The sequence below is a fragment of the Neopelma chrysocephalum genome, unplaced genomic scaffold, assembly GCF_003984885.1.
Source record: "Neopelma chrysocephalum unplaced genomic scaffold, ASM398488v2 Primary Assembly neopelma1_70, whole genome shotgun sequence".
NCBI classification, from domain to species: Eukaryota; Metazoa; Chordata; class Aves; order Passeriformes; family Pipridae; genus Neopelma; species Neopelma chrysocephalum.
In genome coordinates this window covers 5,746,496-5,766,239 of record NW_020897730.1, presented here as the reverse complement: position 1 = coordinate 5,766,239, position 19,744 = coordinate 5,746,496, and the positions used below count along the sequence as shown (strand labels likewise).

Here is a 19,744-nt window from a genome sequence, read left to right as displayed (position 1 = left end):
TGGTTTTCATGAAACAAGTTTATTTTCCTCCCCCAGCCATTGATGAGCACATGACAACCGTACAGAATAAAAGCTCAACTCCTTAGTTCTGCTCACATTCACTCAACATTTGCTCTAATCAATTATCTTATTTCATGCAATAAGAAAAGAATGAGATTCCTGTTATGCAGCCATAATCAGTTACAGTATGAAGCTGTGTCTGTGGAACATTTCTGATTTTGAAAACTAATCATGTGCTCTGCCACTACATTTCTCTTGAAAAACACTGGGCTTTGACCCAACTTGTTTCTTCCCCCCTGCCCTTTAAAAACATTGATGGCACAGCCTAGTCCGAGATGCCACATTCTTTCCCTGCAGAAGCCAGCCAGATTGACTGTAAGGAACACATTTACTCAGGGAGACAGGGTCTGTTTTTCTAGTTTATTGGAACATAAAAGCACAAGCCGATGTCCCCTGGGAGGGAGACAAAAGACCAGAGGGTGCTGCATGTGACAGTGGACAGCTGCCGGAGGATAAAAGTCATGTCTTCACACGAAGGGCTCAATATTGATCTCCAGGGCAGAGCATGGCATGGTGAGCTCAAACTTGGTGATAACATCAGGGTGTAGAACTCCAAGTTTCCCAATGCTTTGACCTTTGGCAAAGACCTCAGCACAGCGACCAGGAAAGAAAGCAGAGCCTGTAAAGAAAGTGAGAGAAAAATCAATGTTTCTTTGGGCCAGAGAAGTCAATAGGCATTTAACGTGCAGAACAAAGCTCTCAGTATTAAACTATTCTCAGTGCTGAGATGCTAAGAAGGGGCTCTCACTTTCTTGCATTAACAGTTGTCATGATTGATAGAGAATGAGAAAACACTGAGTTAAAAATAAAATGTGAAGCCCAAAGCGTGGGCATTTTTCACACTCCAGTTGTTTTGACTAAGTTGCTCCTGCAATAGAAATTAGCACAGTTAAGTCGAGTCAGAGGGCTACTGAAATAAGGAACTTTTGCAGCCTTTAGGCTATTTAACACCTGAATGTTTCCCACCTTAGTCTGTTTAAGGAAATAAAGCTTGCTGTCATCTAAAGGGTAAGTAGGCATGTCATCCTTGATTATATGTCACATAATTAGAAACAACCTACATTCCTCATCTGGAGAAGAGCTTTTAGGCAGTTTCCTATACACTGTAAAACTGTGAAACAAGGAACAACTCCAAGGAAGTCAAAGATCATCTTCCTCTTACCTCAATCCGAGTCCCAGGTTTTCAATGTTAGTTAGAAGTTTTAAAAAAACAGTAGTTGAATTTGCCATGAAGAACTTGGAGGAGCTGTGCAGACTTTTTCATGGAAAGCCTTCCCACATGGGAACTTCCCTATGCGTGGTGCCTATATCAGCAACACGTTCAAGCTTGTCTAGAGCAGCTACACTTGCATTTTTGGTCTGAGCTGAGAGGCATTTTCACCTGATAGCCCTTCAAAAGACAAACCCAAACCAAACCAGCAAGTTGCTCCTTCTGAAACGACCTCTTTGAGAACAAGTGTGTGGAAGCAAGGCTCAGGGTGTGGGATATCCAGTGAGTAGTGCTGCAGCTGATGCTGTGATCTCAAAGGAGGAAAGGAGAGAGGATGAAACAAGGCCACTGCATCCTACAGATCCTCCTCAGAAAGCTGCCTCCACCATGTTTTTAATGCTGCTGCCCTTGCAGAGAGGAAGGGCTCTTTACTGGATTTCCACTCAGAAGTTAAACAAGTCAGCAGGGTCAGCACTGGGGACCAGTCAGCTTCCCTGCCCTCACCCTGTGCTCTGCACCTTTAGCTAAAATTTAACAAAGCACCTTCTACCAGAAGGAGACAGTTATTGGGGGTGTGTGAGGTTGCATCAGTGGGGATGAGGGACATCCCTGCTGTACTTGCTTCTGTGCCAGTGTGAAGACAAGAGCTGAGGAGCTGCTCTCACTCCTGCTCCTGCCTGCTACTGACAGGGCTCTCAGCCCTTCAGCATCCTCTACTTCCTGAAAAAAGATCACAAGAATTTCCTATCAGCAACTTACTCTCTGGTTGCTCCAAATACTACTTAAGGTTCAGGATAAGCCCAGGACACTTTACTATGTGAACAAGGAGATAATTAGAAGGCAATAAAGGTCCAAATGAACCTCAAACCTCAGGAACACTTTCATGGCACTCTGATCACTAGTGGTCAAGTCTAGAGATATATTCTCTGTTAGCTCTCCAGTGGAAATAATTCATTTAAGAAGTATCTTCTATGAGGTTTGTAGTTGTAACCTGCAGCTACAAGAACAGCAATTAGGTTTTTTTCTTGCCCAAGCTGCCACAAGAGCAAATTAACTTACATATTTTACGTCAGTTTTGGCTACCTTGTGAAATCTGATGGCAGTAGTAAATGACCACAGTAACATTATTTAAAGGCTGTTTTAAAAAATATTCATCTTTTAAATGATCCAATTCCAGTCTTAGCTACAAGCACATACCAACTACTTACAACAGTGAAATTATCTCACCCTGGATGTTACTGGCACATGACTCCAGCCAAACAGACACTTGAACTGCCAAACTGCACTATTCAAAACAAGTGTTAAAATAAAACTTGATGAAACAAATTTAGAAAAAGAGACAAATGCCACACATACAGATCACTCTGCAGATTGTGGGTGAAAACACAACCTAAAAATAAAGTCCCCTTTTAGTCAGTGGTAAAGGCTTTCCTATTTGTGAATAAAGCCGGTATTGTCCCAAAGATGTGAGCAGCACACAGTGACATTCTTTTAGAAACTGGACTGTAAGATTAAACTGGTACAAGAGCAAGAACCAAGCAGAAGTTAATAATATTGGCATGGTACCTCACTATAAATTTATAGGAAAAAAGATCTCTGACACTATGGTCAGTTAAAAAGCTATGAGTCTGACTTGTCTGTTCTTCTGAGCTGCCTTGTCTGTAGTCTTGGGAAAGTTATTTTATCTTCTTGCACATCTAGACCCAACTATATCATGAGACTTAACTGTTTTTAAACTTATAGACATCTGATGGGGTCTAAAATAATACTGCACTCAGTCAATTTGTCAAGGGCAGTTTCTCAGATCTGTGGCACTTCCCATTGTGTGAAACACTGTTATGTTTTCAGGCACAAGAATTGCTCTGCTATCCAGGCATCACCGGTTGTTGGTCTCCCAGTCAGAAGTCAGGCAGAAGCTGAACAAGTGGTGAGGGGACTTGAAGCCTTATCCAACCCTCACATCCACCATTACTGATCTTCCCTAGAAGGTTAACTTCAGGGGAAGTTTCCTTGCATTTAACTAAAAACCATGCATTTGTCATAAATTTTGAAACCTGAAAGCAATTCATGCCATTGTATCAAAAACTATGAAATGGCTTAGTGATTATGGCATAAAGTGAAGATTGTGTTAGCTGGAATCTCAACACTGATAAAATTTATCTCTTCTCCCCATGAGCTTACAGCACAGCTCCGTGGCACAAGGGACCTGAACCAGTGAATCACCACTGCCAGAAGGAGGTGGTGACTGGCTCCCCACCTGGAGGGGGAGGAGTGTGGGACAAGCTGTTGATTTGGCTGAAGCCCTTTGCTGTGAAACCATACATTCAGTGTGCTCCAAACATGATGCTCCAGGCTACAGGTTAGACATTCAGCAGTATTTTTCTATCTCATGCAGCAACTTATGCTGGACCATGATGTTACTTTTCTTTGCACTTCCTTGCAGTGAAAAGGTAAATAGATAGTTAATATGAAAGGGGAACATTTTGGTCCCCAAAGTGCAGGCAACAGGACCTGCAAACCACGTCTCCATTTCTGGTTAAGCTAACCCTGAAATGCTGGCTACTTCACAGGGCAGTCACCACTGTGCCTGATGCTTTGCAGACATGGCAGTTGCAGGGCATAATTCTGTGACTGGAAAAGATCAGACAATAAGCAAATAAAAATGAAAGAACCTGTTAAAAGCTTGAGTCCCCATCTGTCCAGCTAACACTTGGCTCTTGCACCAAAGAAACATGAGCTGAGGAACAGGTTTACAGAGAGTTTATGAACTCTGGTTAATAATGGAACTATTATTATGATAATTGGCTGCACTACAGAATGCTTCAAAGTATATTCCTGCTTGCCAAAAGGGCCTCCAGACTGCATCCCACATGGGGGATCTAAAGCCTTCCTCATCTTAGGAACTCTTCCTTTGACCACACAGGTGGTGAGAGAAGGAGGTTGTCTCATGCACTGGACTGGGTAATGTTGGTTGCCAGGGCACCAGAATTTGGAGCAAACGTAAATTTCAGATTAAAAAATTCAGACAGTGAAAGGGAAGCAGATAAAGAAGGAAAAAATCTCAGAAGAAACAGGAAAAACCTGAGCAAAAAGCAGGGGGGAAAAAGAAACAAGCATTTTGCAGCTGGGGGGAGGGCTTTGACTGAGGGACCAACCACTACCACAAAAGGAGACCTGAGCTAGAGGAACCTTGCTGTGCTGAGGACAGGCTGCAGGAGGGCTTGAACAACTAATGGAGCAGGGCAGCAAACCTGAGGTCATCAAAATAACCAGGAAACAAAGGTAAGGACTTCTTTTATCCTAATTTGTGTGTTTCTTGTGTTATCAAGTAAATAGCAATGGTGGTTTAGATTTCTAGCAAAGCTTGTGTTTTGTAATAGACAGTGTTATGAGACTTCAACTCCTGAAGTAAACTAAAAATTTCACAGCGTGAGAGTCCAGGCTGTGTGAAAGACGGGTGCTTATGCTACTTGCACATATGGGGAGTCCACAGAAAAATGCACACAGTGTTACCTCGTTTGAATAAATCACACCATAAGGTGAAGCCCAGTGCTTTAAGGCTTCAATAAAGCATTGATGCCAAAAGGAGCCTTCCCAGAATCATTAGCAGCTGTGACCTGCAGCTTTTGAGCAGGAGTCCATCATAGAGCTTGTCTTATCTGTCTAGGCAGTGTCATCAAGAACAGCAAGGTTGTGAAGAGTATGGTCTTCCTGAAGGAAGCTTTCATTTCACACCTGGAGGCCCCACTCTTGGTAGGTGTGCAAGGAAGGCACTGTGTTTGCTGCTGGTGCAGTTATACTGAAAGGCTGCTCTTGTAGGTCTGTCTGGTTGTTTGTGGAGAGTCAAAATTAATTTAAAAATTGTAGTTTATTATACCTTCTGTTTTAAGGATGACAGATTTATCATTCTTGATATGTAAATCCTTTCTGCTCTGCACAGTAGTAGTACTTCATAAACTTCACCTTGAAATCTAGTCAGATTGTATTCTCCTTGCTGATTGAGACCTAGACAATGCCAGAGGAAGCCTGAAGGTCTAGCAATGGAAATCCACCTCTTAATATGTCAAGTCTATAATTGGTAGTTAGGAGAAGGGTGGGGTGAAATACAATATATGTTCCTAAAGAAGAGATGCCAAAGCCAGCCGTGTCTTATGCTGACATACTACACGCCAGTAAAAGACAAAAGCTACTTCTCATGGCTGCAAGTAAGAATTTAATTTCCAGTGTTCAGTGATGTAGAAATAATACCTTTAATTAAAGCTTCTGTAGCATGTCCTCAAAATCCGTAATTGCCTTTCTGTATTCAGGCAACAGGGCCACTTTGATTGCTCTGGGGTAATTCTTTGGCCAATAATCCAACAGAGCATGTAGTCTTTAGCACATTTTCTGGCTAATTGACCCTCAAAGAGCTCTGAGTTCCCTGCACTGTCTGTTGTCAAACACCTTGCACAGTTTCTTTCCTCTACCTTACTCTCCCTTCCTTTCAAAAAGAAATAGATTAAAGTAGTATTATAGGCCTACAGTTGCACTAAGCTTTCAAACCCACTTGTTTGTTCCTGTAATTTGAAGGAACACTGGAAGTTGAAGCTTAAGAAGGTAACAGAGCAGAGCTCATCTGGCCTCAGTAGTCTTTCATCTTAATTCTCCTCCCCTTCAGTCGCTCCAGCTGCCCTTTCACTACCTCATCCTGACTCACCTGGTGAAGTATTTTGCCTGTGCTGCACTGGGTGGAATTTAGTTTTGTGAGGTTAGATGTTGGTTTTAGGATCAGGTTCTTCACACTTTCAATCAATTCTTTCTTTTGGCAGATAATACAAATCAAATGCAGAGCCAGAGGACACTATCAGACTGGGCAGTGTTTTAAAAGGCACCTTTTCTTGCCCATGCACACAGTGCAGCCAAGCTCCCAGAACCTTATGCAAAACAGCAACCTCAAAATCATATCTCTTTGTGGGATAATTTACCTTCAGCTAATTTTTTAAAATCACAGACATCTCAAATCTGGCACGATTTTTGAAACACATTGAGACCAATTGTTCTTTTAAGTTACACACTGTCTGCAGTTCTTCCCCCTTATATTCTCATGCCCAGAAAAACCATACTTTGGGAACAGTGGGATATTTATTAACTTTAGTCCCTTGGTTTGTAAATCCTGACTAAAGCTGTGCCACAACAACTGCCACTCCCCAGCTCACACCTAACTGTAATGACACATCAGGAAATTCAAATTAGTACAATCAAATTTCAGGTATGTGCCTTAATTCTCCCCCTCAGGAAAATAATTAACACCTGACAAAAATGACAGAAGAAATATCTTTATGATGGAAATGAATATGTCCTTGTCTAAATGACATTTTTCATTCTGACAACCTCCTTTTTCAAAAGCCTCCTCATACAGGGCATAACAGAAGAGGGTAAAGTGACAGTCAATTATTTACCTGGACTGGTACACTGGATATCCAAAAATAGAGCTGAATATTAGAGTCCTTGTGCAGACAATGAGACTAGGGAACATGGAGAATCATCCACAAATCTGCAGTAGTCAGTCAATTAATTAATCATCTTCTCGTATTACAACTAAGTCAATGTCTGTCTTTTTATTAATTTGTATCTCAGGGCAGGTGAGAGAAAAATTAACTCTTCTATCTCATACTACAACCCTATAAGCCTGACTTATTTTTCATTATTGCTCTAGAAACAGAGGGTGTTTGGTGTTGCTGGATGTCAGGAAGTGGTTCAAGAATGCAGTAGGTTTGGAGAACCTCTTTATTTGCCCATGTTATCCTCAGGATTACAGCAGTCTCAGATACTTAAGATATATCACTGTGTTCCTGCCTTTCCTAATGGAGAGTAATATTTGGGTGGATGCTGAGGCTAAAGGAACACAGACATTTGGGGTCACTGATTTGGGTAACAGTGTTTCTCTTATTCAGTGCTGGAGTACCAAGGTGGTTGTTTAAATACTGCATAGAGAAAAAACTACAGTAGGAAACCCAGAAAGAAATCTATCAAATTCCATGTATTTTTCTAGAAATCAGTGTTTGTGTCTAAAGCTCAAAAACTTTGCATTTGTGGGGCAGTTGTGAGAAACAGCAATTCTGCACTGGAGTTTAGTTGCACTGCAGAGTTACCATTACACAGCTAATCTTTGCTTTTAGGCCTGTTTTATCTGATTTATCCAGATTTATCTGAAATATTATACTTTGCCTTTTCTAAAAGTCACAAATCTAAGCTGGTATTGTGTCACAGCTTTTGTATTGATAAAACTAGGGAATTCCTAATCTCAGATAAAGCTCACTCTTTTTTTTTCTTTTTATTTTTTTTTCAGATGTCTTGCTATTTCACTTGAGTCAGAGAACGCAAAGCTTTCAGTATTAAAATACTTAATTTCTTTCTGTTCCATGACTGTTTTTTATCTCTCTTTGCATATCTAAAGGAATAATTCATCCTTGCAAACATCGCAGTCTGTCAGAAACTAGGAAACAATAAACCATGTTCTTTATGGTAGGGGGTAGAACTTTATGTACTCACAGTAAGGCAGCAGTTTTAGCTTTTAGGCTCTGCTTTCACACAAGCATTAGAGAATAACGAGAACCAGCACTAAGTCAGTCTGCAAGTCTACTTTAGTATGTCATACTTAGTTTGTATGTTGTTTAATCACCTCATGTCTCAGACCAAGCTGCCCTCCCCTCCCAGTGACCTGACATCACTTGCTGAGATAACTAACAGCCACCTGATGTTGGCTTTCACAGCTACCACATTTCATGCCCTTCAGGAAATGACTTGACAAACTAGCATGGAATAATACATAATGAAAAGATGAACTCCAGCAGTCAGTGGAACTGTTAATCACTCAAGTTTTAGCAGCTAAGGTTTCTGTTGCAAACCAAGGCCTTGTGGCTGGAGCACCACGGCTGCTCCGCCAGGAACAAAAATGCCTGAACTGGCAGAGTGTGAGCTTGCCCAAGACCAGGGCCTGACACAAATATGGCTGTTCTGCTTCAGGTCCCAAACCAGGAGGGTCTGTGCCCAGCACAGGTACTGGGCTCAGTCTGACTTAGCTCAGCATTTCTTTGTTTATCTACTGTTTTCTAACATACAGACCACAAGCCAAGATAAAGTCAGTTCCTCCACCACGGGCAACAGAAATCTTTGGAACCTGCATTCACATTGATCTAAAACTTTGAGCCAATATCTTGCAAATTCCTGTTTAAAATGTAATTGCAGACATTAAAAAAAAAAAAAGATTAAATTTGAAGCACTGCCCCTCTGCTCCCATATCACAGTTGAAAAATCACACCAGACTGGAGAACTGCTTAACTATAAAGCACAAAATTGACATGCTCACATTTGCTAGCATTAACATTAATATGGTAGTGAAAATGAAAGCATATGCACACTTAGTTTGCCTCTAGCTATAGCAGGCTGTGCAGGTGAAAATGGAATTGAAGGATCAAACACCCTGACCCTCAGTGCTTAGATCACTGCTCTTGTTCACTAAGAAAGGAGATGTGCTATTGCTGCTATTTCTGCTACTGGCTTGGATGAATAATTTTTTTTCTAGAGAAGGCTTTGCAACATTAAAAATATAGTTTATGATTAAGAAGTAATTTTCTATTTAAAAATGTAAGGAAACAGACAGAAAACATGGAAATGACCTAAATCTATAATTATATAAAGTAAAGCTGTGCCAGACATTTAAAACTCTTGATGCAAGGAATATTTTTATCTGTTAGACTTGTTATGATGTGTGATTAAAAAAGAAGAGTTGCCTTTGGGGTGGAAAAAGAAGAATTAAACTCTGAAGAGTTTATTCCCCCAGTAAGGGAATAGCAGCAAAGCAGAGACTTGTCAGGGAGAAGACACTGACACCTCGAGCTCAAGGAACACAAATGCCAGTGATTTAGATGGTTCAGGGAGTTTACAAAAACCAGTAGAAAATGAAAATTCTTAACTGTCATGAGAAATGCTGCTACTTCTTGAAGCACTCCTAATCTGTCAGAATAAAATGCAATGGGAAGAACAACATTGTAATCTGTATTAGTTAGTACCTGCAAAAAAAGGAAGGTATAAGGTAGCTTGTGTGTCTTTTCAAATTGACTTGACACTTCTCCTTGCAGTATTTTTGCAGTTACTATAGATTTGTTCCCTCCCCCCCGCTTCCCTACAGGGGGATTATATCACAGGACACAAACTTCTAAATTAGTCAGTTCAAAGGAGATTCTCTTCTGAAATAATCTTCTGCATTTGAGAAACAAATAACTTTCTTTGTTCTCTAATTGAATTTATTTTATTTCATATGTGGGGAAAAAAAGGTCTCGAACATAATTTGGTGGTGAAAGTTTAAAAGACTTTAAGCCCGTCTAAGCCTGTCAAACCTTTTATTATCCCATGCTGTGCTAAAATAATGCATTTTTCCTCTAACTGATACAACTTTTGGGGATAAGTGCTGTACAAACAGATTACACTTGAAGAGTATCATGAAGGAACATTCAAAAACTTTTAAAGAGGAGCTGAAATGACCACAGGAATGGAAAAAGCCCCTCTCAAACCCACTTCTGAGAGCCTCTTTTTCATAACACAAATTAACAGTATAACACAAAGCTAATGAAGTGAGACTTATTTCTAAAATCAAACTATGGGTTTTGCCACAAACTCTGTGTTGCTTGGCCTACCTGTATCACTTCCAACATCAAGACACCTCTGAGATGTCCAGTGCCAGACTGTGCTGTCAAATTCTGATAAACCAGGTTTATCTGGAGAAACTCCAGAGACTGGAGACTCCTGCTTTGGCTAAATAAGCAACTGTCCTGTTTCATATCTTCCCTGGGTACCTCCTTGGGTATTAATGCATTTAAAACCAAAATCGAGGCATTAGCACCAGAGTGGGAAGATACTTGATAAAACAGAAATAAGCTTGGCCTAAATATGTAGTGATGTAGTTCCTATAAATCTGAAGACCTGTGTTACAGAAAGAAGATAAAGAGCAGAGATAACAGACAAAGGGACACCAAGTGAGCAGCCACACCCACTTTATTAGACAATTTAATTTTGAGTTCTTCATGTAACTAAGCTCCCTTGATGCTACAGAAAAAACTGCTCAGGCAAAAAGGATAAGAAATTATTTAGAAATTCATTAGATCTCAAAGCAGTGGCCAACACTGGAAAAGCCACAAGAACTAGTGACAAATATTCAAATTTGCAAGATGCCTTATAATTAAGCCATTTTGATAATCAGTGCTGGAACTCCTGAAACCCCTTGCAGAATTACAGTAATACATTTAAATGCACTAAAAGCAGTGTCAGACTTGGGGGGAAAAGAAAAAAAGGCACCTGTCCTTACTTGTGTTGTTAATTCATGAAGCTGACTGTGAGATAGGGAGGGAACTAAACAGAGAAACAGGAGTGGAAGACCAGGAGACCTTCACACACAATTTGTGACAAATGAGTACTACCAGTTTCAAACCAAAAAAATGGGAATATCTTTAGATATTAATATCTAGTGCTGGAGTGAATGTGGTCAAAAATCAGAAAAGCTACTTACAGACAAAAATGAGAGAAATAAATTGCACTGCATAAAATGTGACTAATAACAGTGGCTGAAGTTCATCAAGGAACTGAAAAAATTAGGTAAGGTTAATGACTGGCTGCAATAAAGACTGTATTAGAAAGATTTTTAAGAGTACTGGAAACAAATTGTAGGTACAGTGCTTTCATTTGCTAACAAGACTGGCTGAACTTCTCATGAGACAGAAATGTATTAGGTTTTTAATAAATATTTCTTTTCACCTGGCAGGGGGGAAAGGTATTCTTGAATATGAAAAAAATTAAGAATATGTCTGTTTACATCTACCAGGATTAGGATGTTTCTGAGACACTAGGAGTCTTAGGTGTCAGAATTATGGTACAGTTCTCAAAGCAAATATCCTGCCTACTGCTAACTTACAGTAACAATACTGGGAATTCAGCAGTACTAGAAAAACATTAATGTAGTGCCAATATTTCAAGGTGGATGATCTAGATTGATTCTGGGTGACAAAAAAATAAATCTTGGGAATTGGCAAATGTGAAATGAAGAGGACTTGAACACATTGAATTACCAGCTGATATGTTTTTGTTGAGAACAGATGTTTTCAAACAAACCTGATTTATCTACCAAACTTGTAATCTGAAATACTATAAATACAATTACAAGGATGCAATAGCATCTATAAAGTACCTATTTCTGAATGGATTAAGAACTGTCTGGCAGCTCCTAGTATGTCAGAAATGATATCTGGAGGCTTCATAGTAAAACTGGCACATGTCCTTTAGTTATCTGTGAGTAAATAGACAATTGTTGACATCTGTGACCAACGCAGTGGCTGCCAAGACAGGCAGCTGAAAGGCCAGGACTGCCATTAAAAGCCATCAAGCTACGATTTCTTAAAATAAACCAGGCATCAATAATGCCAAGTTCAACATGGGCATTAAACATCTGTACAGATTGCAGTCTCCCAGTTTAAACTGATCACCAGAGATAGATGCTGTGGTGCAATTCTATCCACCTAACTTGGAATTAGTCGCAGATTTCCCTCCTCTTGTCTTGTGAATTGAGGTTCATGGTTTAAATCTTCTTTTAAAGTTGTTTATTGTATAATTATTATTATAAAAGCAAATGTTTACTGATGTTCTTAGTTATGGAGATAACTATTACACCTCTAATTTCACAGCTTAACCTTACTAAATGAGAAGCTATTACTATGATTTACTGTGGAATTAAAATTTTCTACACTTTACCACACCTTTCATTTAATTAAATAAGGGCAGTAAAAAGAAGGGAGTGCAGTTTCTCTTTTTTTTAAAAGACAATTGTCAGTTACTGAATGAAGCAAGAGTTAGTATGCATTTATTATGCACATGTTTATACTGAACACAACAGACTGACCTCCCAGCTGTGCTAAGCTGATGATTACCCTAAAAGAATGAATGGCATGAACACTTAGTTAAAAAAATATTAATAAATCCAAGAGTTAGCTGAGATCCATAAGAATCAATCTTGTACAAATAAGTAGCTCATGTCACAAGCTGACACTATTCAGGGATTGCTTGTTTTCACGTGAACGGATGCTACTTCAGTTTTACCATGGAAGGCAGTGGGGGAGACAGTGAAGCAGTAGCCATGCATATGTATAGGTTTTTTCTTTATGTATAGATTTTTCACTTTTTGTGAACCTGTCAAATTGCTTCTTTTTTATAAAATAGGGATATTGTTTTCCCTTTTAAAACAGTCTGTGCCCAATTACATTCCATTTGCAAAGTAGGGAGGCGCTTCAAAGGTACTGTAAAACGAGGGGCTTCTTCCTTAAATAAGGGACAGTCATTCTAAATGTTACATTAAGAGTGAGGATAATTACACCTTAGACTTCACACCACTCCTTTGAAGACTGTGATATATAATCTGCTGTCAGTATTTACTAAGCCCTTCTTTATTCTTCTTAGCCTAAGTAAGACTTTACTATGGACCCAAATCCCATGATTAACAGCACCTCCTGTGATCATTGTCCTGAATTCTGGAAGAAAATAGTCATCTCAGATGGTCATCCAGAAGCACAGGATCACTGAAATGTTGCAGAAAACATAACCATTCCTGAAGAGATTAAAACTTAAAATTGGGAATACTTTCCAATACAATAATCAGAATGCCACCAGTTTTCAATTCAAGGGAACTGAAACCAATGAAAGTGAACTAAAAATTTAATGATGTTATTAAATTACCTGACAACATATGACCAAATTTGTTGTCTTTTTCTACCCATATTTTTATATTTTAAAAAGTTTGATTCTATTTTTTTACCTCCTAATCATACACATTCCCACTGATCTTTACATTTTATTAATGGTATGGAACTGGCTAAAATCTCAAAAGTTTTATGCAAAAATTTTTTATTATGGAGCACATACAAATCTGATGATTGATGCAATGATTGTACTCTTTTCAATCTATGTTTGATTATGGATGCCTATGCCATAAAACAAAGAGAAAAACCAAAATGCTTTTCTAGGCCAGTAGGATTCACTACCACATCAAAAAGTTAATTCTGTGCATTTTAAAACAATGGGTAGTATTTCAGAATTCTGCCTTTAAAACTTTAATTTTGTATGTTTAGAGGTAATAAGAAAAAACCAAAAGGTTTCATTAGTAACTTTTAAGAAACTGAAAGGCACTGAGTGCCAAATATATGTTGAAATCCTCGAACTCAGTCACTCAAAACCCTCTCTTCCTTAAGGCTGCTCTAAACAGCTCTTCTCCATTTATTGCCTAGCTCAGATTACACGACACCCTAGTGCAAAGGCCAGGGGAACATCACAATTTCACCCATATTTTCTAGCATCTGTACTTTTTTCACAGGTGTTGCTACGAAGGCAAAAAGACTCTGACCTTAAGGTCAAATCACAGGGCACTTAGGTGTTGGTGGAACAGAAGGAGCTTAAATAACCATGATTTGCACATATGGACCAAACAGGACTACAGTACAGGCATTTCATTTTTCAAAGTGAATTTGGAAAAGTGACAAACGTCCCCAATACATCTCTATCTGTTCTCAGTTGTTCGTTCAGAGCAATATTTTATTCCGTGTAATGTTTTTCAATAATCACTGGAACTATTTTAATCAGTTACACAAGGAATAAAAACAACTGGACTAAAACCCTACTTTTACACTCTGTTGCTCACTAGTCTCAAGTTTTGCTTAAAATTACATACAGAGAAAGTACCTCTAAATCTCTCTAAATCAGAGAATAAACCAGTCACAGGATAAACCCATTTCTCACTGTATAAATTTTAAATTTGGCACAGGCAATAAAAAAGCAGGCTCCATAGAGATGCATCTAAAAATCCCTGCCATGTGTAATGTCCTGATTTAAAACCTCTGAAGTAACTTGCAGTGTTCTCATGAATTATTTCAGTATCCTGCAGTCTCTTTAAGATGTTACAGGATATCTTTTTTTTTCACTCAGCAATTGACCTTACTCCATCATCTACTGACATTTTCACTCTGGCACATGCTCAATTGACAGATTGTGAAGCAAGTTTAAAAGAACCCAAAAATAATCAACAAACGAACAACAAAAAGCCCCAATCAAAATTCCCCAACTACTTTGACTTCCAACCATCTCTGCAATGAAGGTCTTTGAAGATAAGTTGGTGCAGTGACACTGCATTTGCTATGGCATTGGAGTATCAGCCATCTGCATTGTTACCAAGGTTAAATTCCAATGTCAGGAGAACTGCAAGGAATCTATGTGCCATCCCACGAGAGTTTCTGAATCACTGATGAAACAGAAAGTAGTAGACACTTTTTTCTGGCTATACCCAACAGCCACAAACTGCTTGTAATATATTGCACATGACAAGGCATAATCCACCCTTTACACTAAATGCATTGTGGAGTAATGTCATGAGAATGCAGGGATTTTGAATGAGCATTACAAATCTCACAGCATCAGGAATACTGAGCAGCACTAATATCTAGAAATAACTTCTTCCCGGTGTTAGGATTATTTTTCAGATCTTTTTCCTGTTTCGTGCAGCCAGCTGAAATGCTACTATACAGAATATAAAACCACTTGCAAATATTTTTCAGTATTAAAGCAAACTCTTCATATGTCTATTCAAAAAGCAGCTACAGAAGAGTTTTAATAGGCGTACAGCAGTTTGGTTTAACTTCAATGACAGCTGAGTGCCCAGCTCCCAGAGGCTCTTCTAACTCCCCACTACCACACCCCCTTTCCAAATATGAAGCTTTGCTATTACCCATTCTGTGCTTGGTAGAATTAGAATAAGAAGTCTAATTGTATTAAACATTCCTCTGGTCAACCTGGGAATCCTATTAACAATATTCTACTAAACCCTTTGAGAGTCTGTCTAAATAATACTGAGCAAAACAGTACTTTCTTAAAAAAAGGAGAGGGAAGATGTGTCAGTACATATGATAGAAGTGTTCACTGAAGTGCCAGAAGACTGCTTAGCTCAAGCGTGATGTTTGGCTTCTTGGCAGCACACTGCAGAACAGGGAGATATCTGACAATTTTCCATTAAAGGTCTGTGAACAGGAGAGCTCGGTCAGGCTGTCAGGGACCCTGTGCCTCTGCTCCAAGAAGTGCAGAATGGAGGCACTTCTGCAAGCTGAGTCAGTGTCTCCTATCTCTGGACACCAGTGCATGACATGTAGGAAGAATCATAGTTGCCATCCCTGCAGTCTTGCTTTTCTATTTTGTATTTTCTATGCTGTTATTTTAGGCAGCAGAATAGATGAGTGCTGGTGCTTGCTCTCTTCCATCAACCTATGCTCTCTCAATGAAGTAATCAGGTCAACCTGCTTGCTTTCTCTCTTACATGCACAGGCACATACACAGAGGAGATTCTGCACTTAAGGATGTTATTTTTAATTCATATGCAGCTTATCCTGTATGGAGAAGGAAGAGGACTGTTATAAAACTGTCCAAGCAGCAGGGTCAGTCTCGAAGACTGAATAAAAGATATATAAGGCATGTACCTTCACATGAATGTATAAATAAAACGTACCTATAGGAAAAAAAGCTATGGATAAAGCTCTAAATTAAAAGATAAGGTGCAAGAAGTTGTCTCTTCCAGCCTCTGTTATCCAAGGAGCATACAGTGGGTGTCTGGCATATTCATCAGTTCAGTGAATTCCTACATACCCTTGCCATCAGCAGATTAATTCGTTATAAACAGTCCATGATGCTCATGGCATTTGCTTTACTATAAGTCTCCTTAAAAGGCTGTCAAACTCACAAACTACATAAAACTACTCAGAATAGCTCACAGAAAGACAGCAATCCTATCTTACAATCAGTGAATGCAGTGAATGCCTTTTCACTATCATTTCATCATGCCTCAATATGACAGCATATATAATGATATTAATCTTTAGTGTCTACTGCTGAGAACAACCAAAAATTCACCTCAGATTGTAGAGGAACATTTGAGCTCCACAACAACCTCTGCTGTACTTAGTTCTGCCTTCCTTACCTTCAGTTGCCTTGATTGTGTAGCCCTTCTCTTCATTTGGTGGTACTTCCAGAACTTGCATGATCCTGTCCAGCAAACCATGGATAATCTCAAAGCCCGGGCTTTTGTTGTAGTAAATCGCACATAAATGTCTGTAGTTTCTTGCACCGACATCTGAAGGAGGAGGAAAGAATTATTCTATCTGGGAACTTTATCACACTTTCAACCTTGCCTTTTGCATCAGTTTTCTTCTGCTGTACAGTGAGGCACTTGTGGCTGAAAGGAGAAATAAATACGTAAAATGGCTTCTCTGGCACACTTGTCATGTAATCTGAGGAAATAATGGGATTTCTTTAACCCACTGGACTCTCGCAGTCATAAATGTAAAGAAAGATTTAAAGCACTCTATTCCTTGGGCAGGAAAGAGGGTTGTTACATAGGAGTATCTTCTATGCAGTGACAGGTACCAACCATATAGTTAAGTGTTAAAGAAATTTAAAATGGACTAGCCAAAATGCAAATACTCAGTAAGCATGGAGAAACCTGTCATGCTGGGGGGAAAGCTAAATATTTATAGAACTCGGCTGCAGAACAACTACCACTACAAAAAAACCAGCCCACAACCTGACATGAGTAATAACATTAGCGTGGTGATCTGTGAAAAGATCTAAATTCACAGAGGGTTTCAAATCACAACTGATGGTTTTTGTGATCATCTTGGATATCCCTGAAACCAAGTGATTATGAAAATTGTGCTACACTGCACAAACTCAAGACAGTGACACGAGTATCTCCCACTTTTTACAATTCTTTAAGCCAAAACCCTGCCCTATTCCTTCTTACATTATTGATTTCGGCAAAATAGGTCTCCCTTTTTTTAAATTTTCAAAATTCGTATGTGGTAGTATGTTGTTATACTTGTACCTTGAGGCTACTTCATTGCACTGCACACTCTTTAGGACTACCGTGGCCTACTTTTGAGGGGGTTTCAGCATTTTCATTGAAGTCAAGAGGAACCAAGCCCAAAGCAAGAAACAAGAAAAGGAGTGGGTTCTTCAGGCAGCATAGAGTGAAGTAGTGAAACTTCTTTGCAACAGGATTTTGTGGGTGCCAGGAGCTTACACAGCTCTGAGGAGGCAGATGAAGTTCATAGCAGATAAATCTACTACTTCTTAGCACAAACAAAGAACCATGTTGTGTTGGGAAGTCCCTGAGCTACTCGTGGCCAGACATCAGGGAGCTTTCTGAAAGAATTATTTCTGTGTACTTGCTCTCATGCTTCTCCCCTGACAAGCACTTTTAGCAGGAGTTACAGGCAGGGCACTGGGCTAAATGAGCTTTGGTCTGACTCCCCATAGCCAATCTTCGTGCATGACACAGGGTGAGCTGAAATACCAGCAGAAACTTTCACACTCGTGTTTCCTGAACTGTTATTATCTACCACATAAGAAATTAGAGATTAAATGAAATTTACACCTTGTTTATTTGCTCCAACTAAACATTTAGTAACAAAAAAATCTGTCAGAAACTAAACAGGAAAACATTTAACAAATGACTAGAAATACAGGCTAAAAAGTAGAGCAAAACACAGGAGCAGAGCCTCCATGCAAGATGAAAGCTCAGCCTTTTTGAGCCAGAAGTCATTCAAAGCTTCCAGTGCAGCAACTTGGTAACACAGCTGCAACTTCTCTAATCAGTCACTGAAAGCTGAACTTACTTGTGACAGTAAGTCTGTATTTTGTCACTCAGGATATTTTTCCTATCATTGTAATAATGTACAGTGTTAAATAACGCTGGAGAATCCAGTCCTGAAGTTAAAATGGCAACACAGAAAAGTAAAGGCTACAGAGAAAGTATCAATAAATGCAGCATCTGATTTTGGCTCTGAGCACACTGGCTGTTCAGCCCCATAACATGTGTCTCTGTTTCCCAGCTCTACTAAGATACCAATCAGTAGTGCAGTCATGGATGGTCAATAATTTATTTTCATGTTGTACTGAACAACAGAATAGAAAAAAATATTTTTTCTTTCCCTAAGACAGCACATTCTTTGGGCTAGACATTCAGTAAAATGATTTCCTTTTTTTTCCTGTGAGTCATTATGCTAGCAGATTTTGTGACAACTATCTGAATTTCAGTTTCATTATGATTAAGATAGTCAATGGTGTCTTCAGATCAGAACTGTTAATTAAAGCATCATAAATAAACATACAGAACATTTTTTATGCCTTATGTTTCCAACTCTAGAAATCTTTGGTAAAGGAAAAGATGCTTTTTCAAACACTCAAAAAAGCTGTGTTATAAAACTTACTCCTTTACAGAGTTATATTACAACACAGGAAGTTCTTTACAGACGATAGGAAGAAAAAAGAAAGTATCAGGAATTTTAGGCAAAAGCTGACAGATGTTAGAAATGCTTCAGTTCTTTATAACTCACTTAAGAGATCTCTTGTGTCATGCCATGAAACACTGCTATTTTTCAAATGAGCCTGCCAAGTATGTCAACCTAAATTATAAATACATATATATATATATGTATATATTTCTGAGACTTCAAAGCACTTCCTGGGGATGCTGCCGAAAAACAATCTAAAGGATGGGCAGCTGCTCAGGAATATGTGAGCCAAAAGAGTACAGAGGAAGATAAAGCAGTGTTGTGTGCCGTTCACTTCCAAATTAGAGATGTTTCAGAAAAATGACCTGGTGATCTGAAAGGAGACACCTGCTCATTTAAACCTGTCTTTTCACCTTCCAAACTATTTTCTGCATATAACTAACACTTCCAGACAGTTTGGAAAAATGCTTCAAAATGTGGCAGCAGCTGTACTCGCAAATGATGTGAATTGTGCCAAATGTGTGCTACCATAAGCTTGCCAGATTCTCCAAGATCACTAGTCAGAGGTGATTTTCTAATGGATTAATTTCTTTTGTTGTGGTGAAAGGGTATTCTCTGTTAGGCCTGGTGGTAAAAATGATGATTTATCCGCTGAACTAGTTAGTGTAACTGTCCTGCCCGAAGAGACTGTCTGGTGTTACAAGTTAACCACACAAATATTGTGCAACATATTCAAAATCAGCACATTTCCTCTTGCCCTGAGAAGAAAAATTTTTGCTCAGATTTGGTTCCATTTAGTTACATTAAATCTGGCACACATTTTGCTAATTTAATACATCAAACCTTTCTTCCAGATATGTCTGAAGAGAAATGTGTTCTGTTCACCTTGGTAAGCATGAGTGCTGTGTAAGAAGGTATTTTATTAAAAACCAGTGTGTTTAAAAGAGACTGGTTCATTCACACATGAATGACTACAAGATGCCATTTCAAATACAGTTAATGTCAGTACTCTTTTGACCCATACTTTTGAAATTATTAATTGGAAATTCTGCATGCCAAAATCATGAAATAATAAAATTAAATTACTCAGTCTGATGACATAAGCCTTGTGAAGGAAATCTCATTC

General features: G+C 38.9%; 1 protein-coding gene across 1 annotated transcript in view; it reads right to left on the bottom strand.

The window, feature by feature from the left end:
• Positions 1–19,744, bottom strand: part of FARSB (phenylalanyl-tRNA synthetase subunit beta) — a 37,244-nt gene continuing 17,500 nt past the window's right edge. The window contains exons 16-17 of the mRNA XM_027686106.1: positions 16,305–16,457; positions 1–679 (exon numbers count right to left, since the gene is read on the bottom strand). Coding sequence (XP_027541907.1) covers positions 528–679; positions 16,305–16,457 — 305 coding nt within the window. The 3' untranslated portion in view covers positions 1–527. The remainder of the gene's footprint in view (positions 680–16,304; positions 16,458–19,744) is intronic.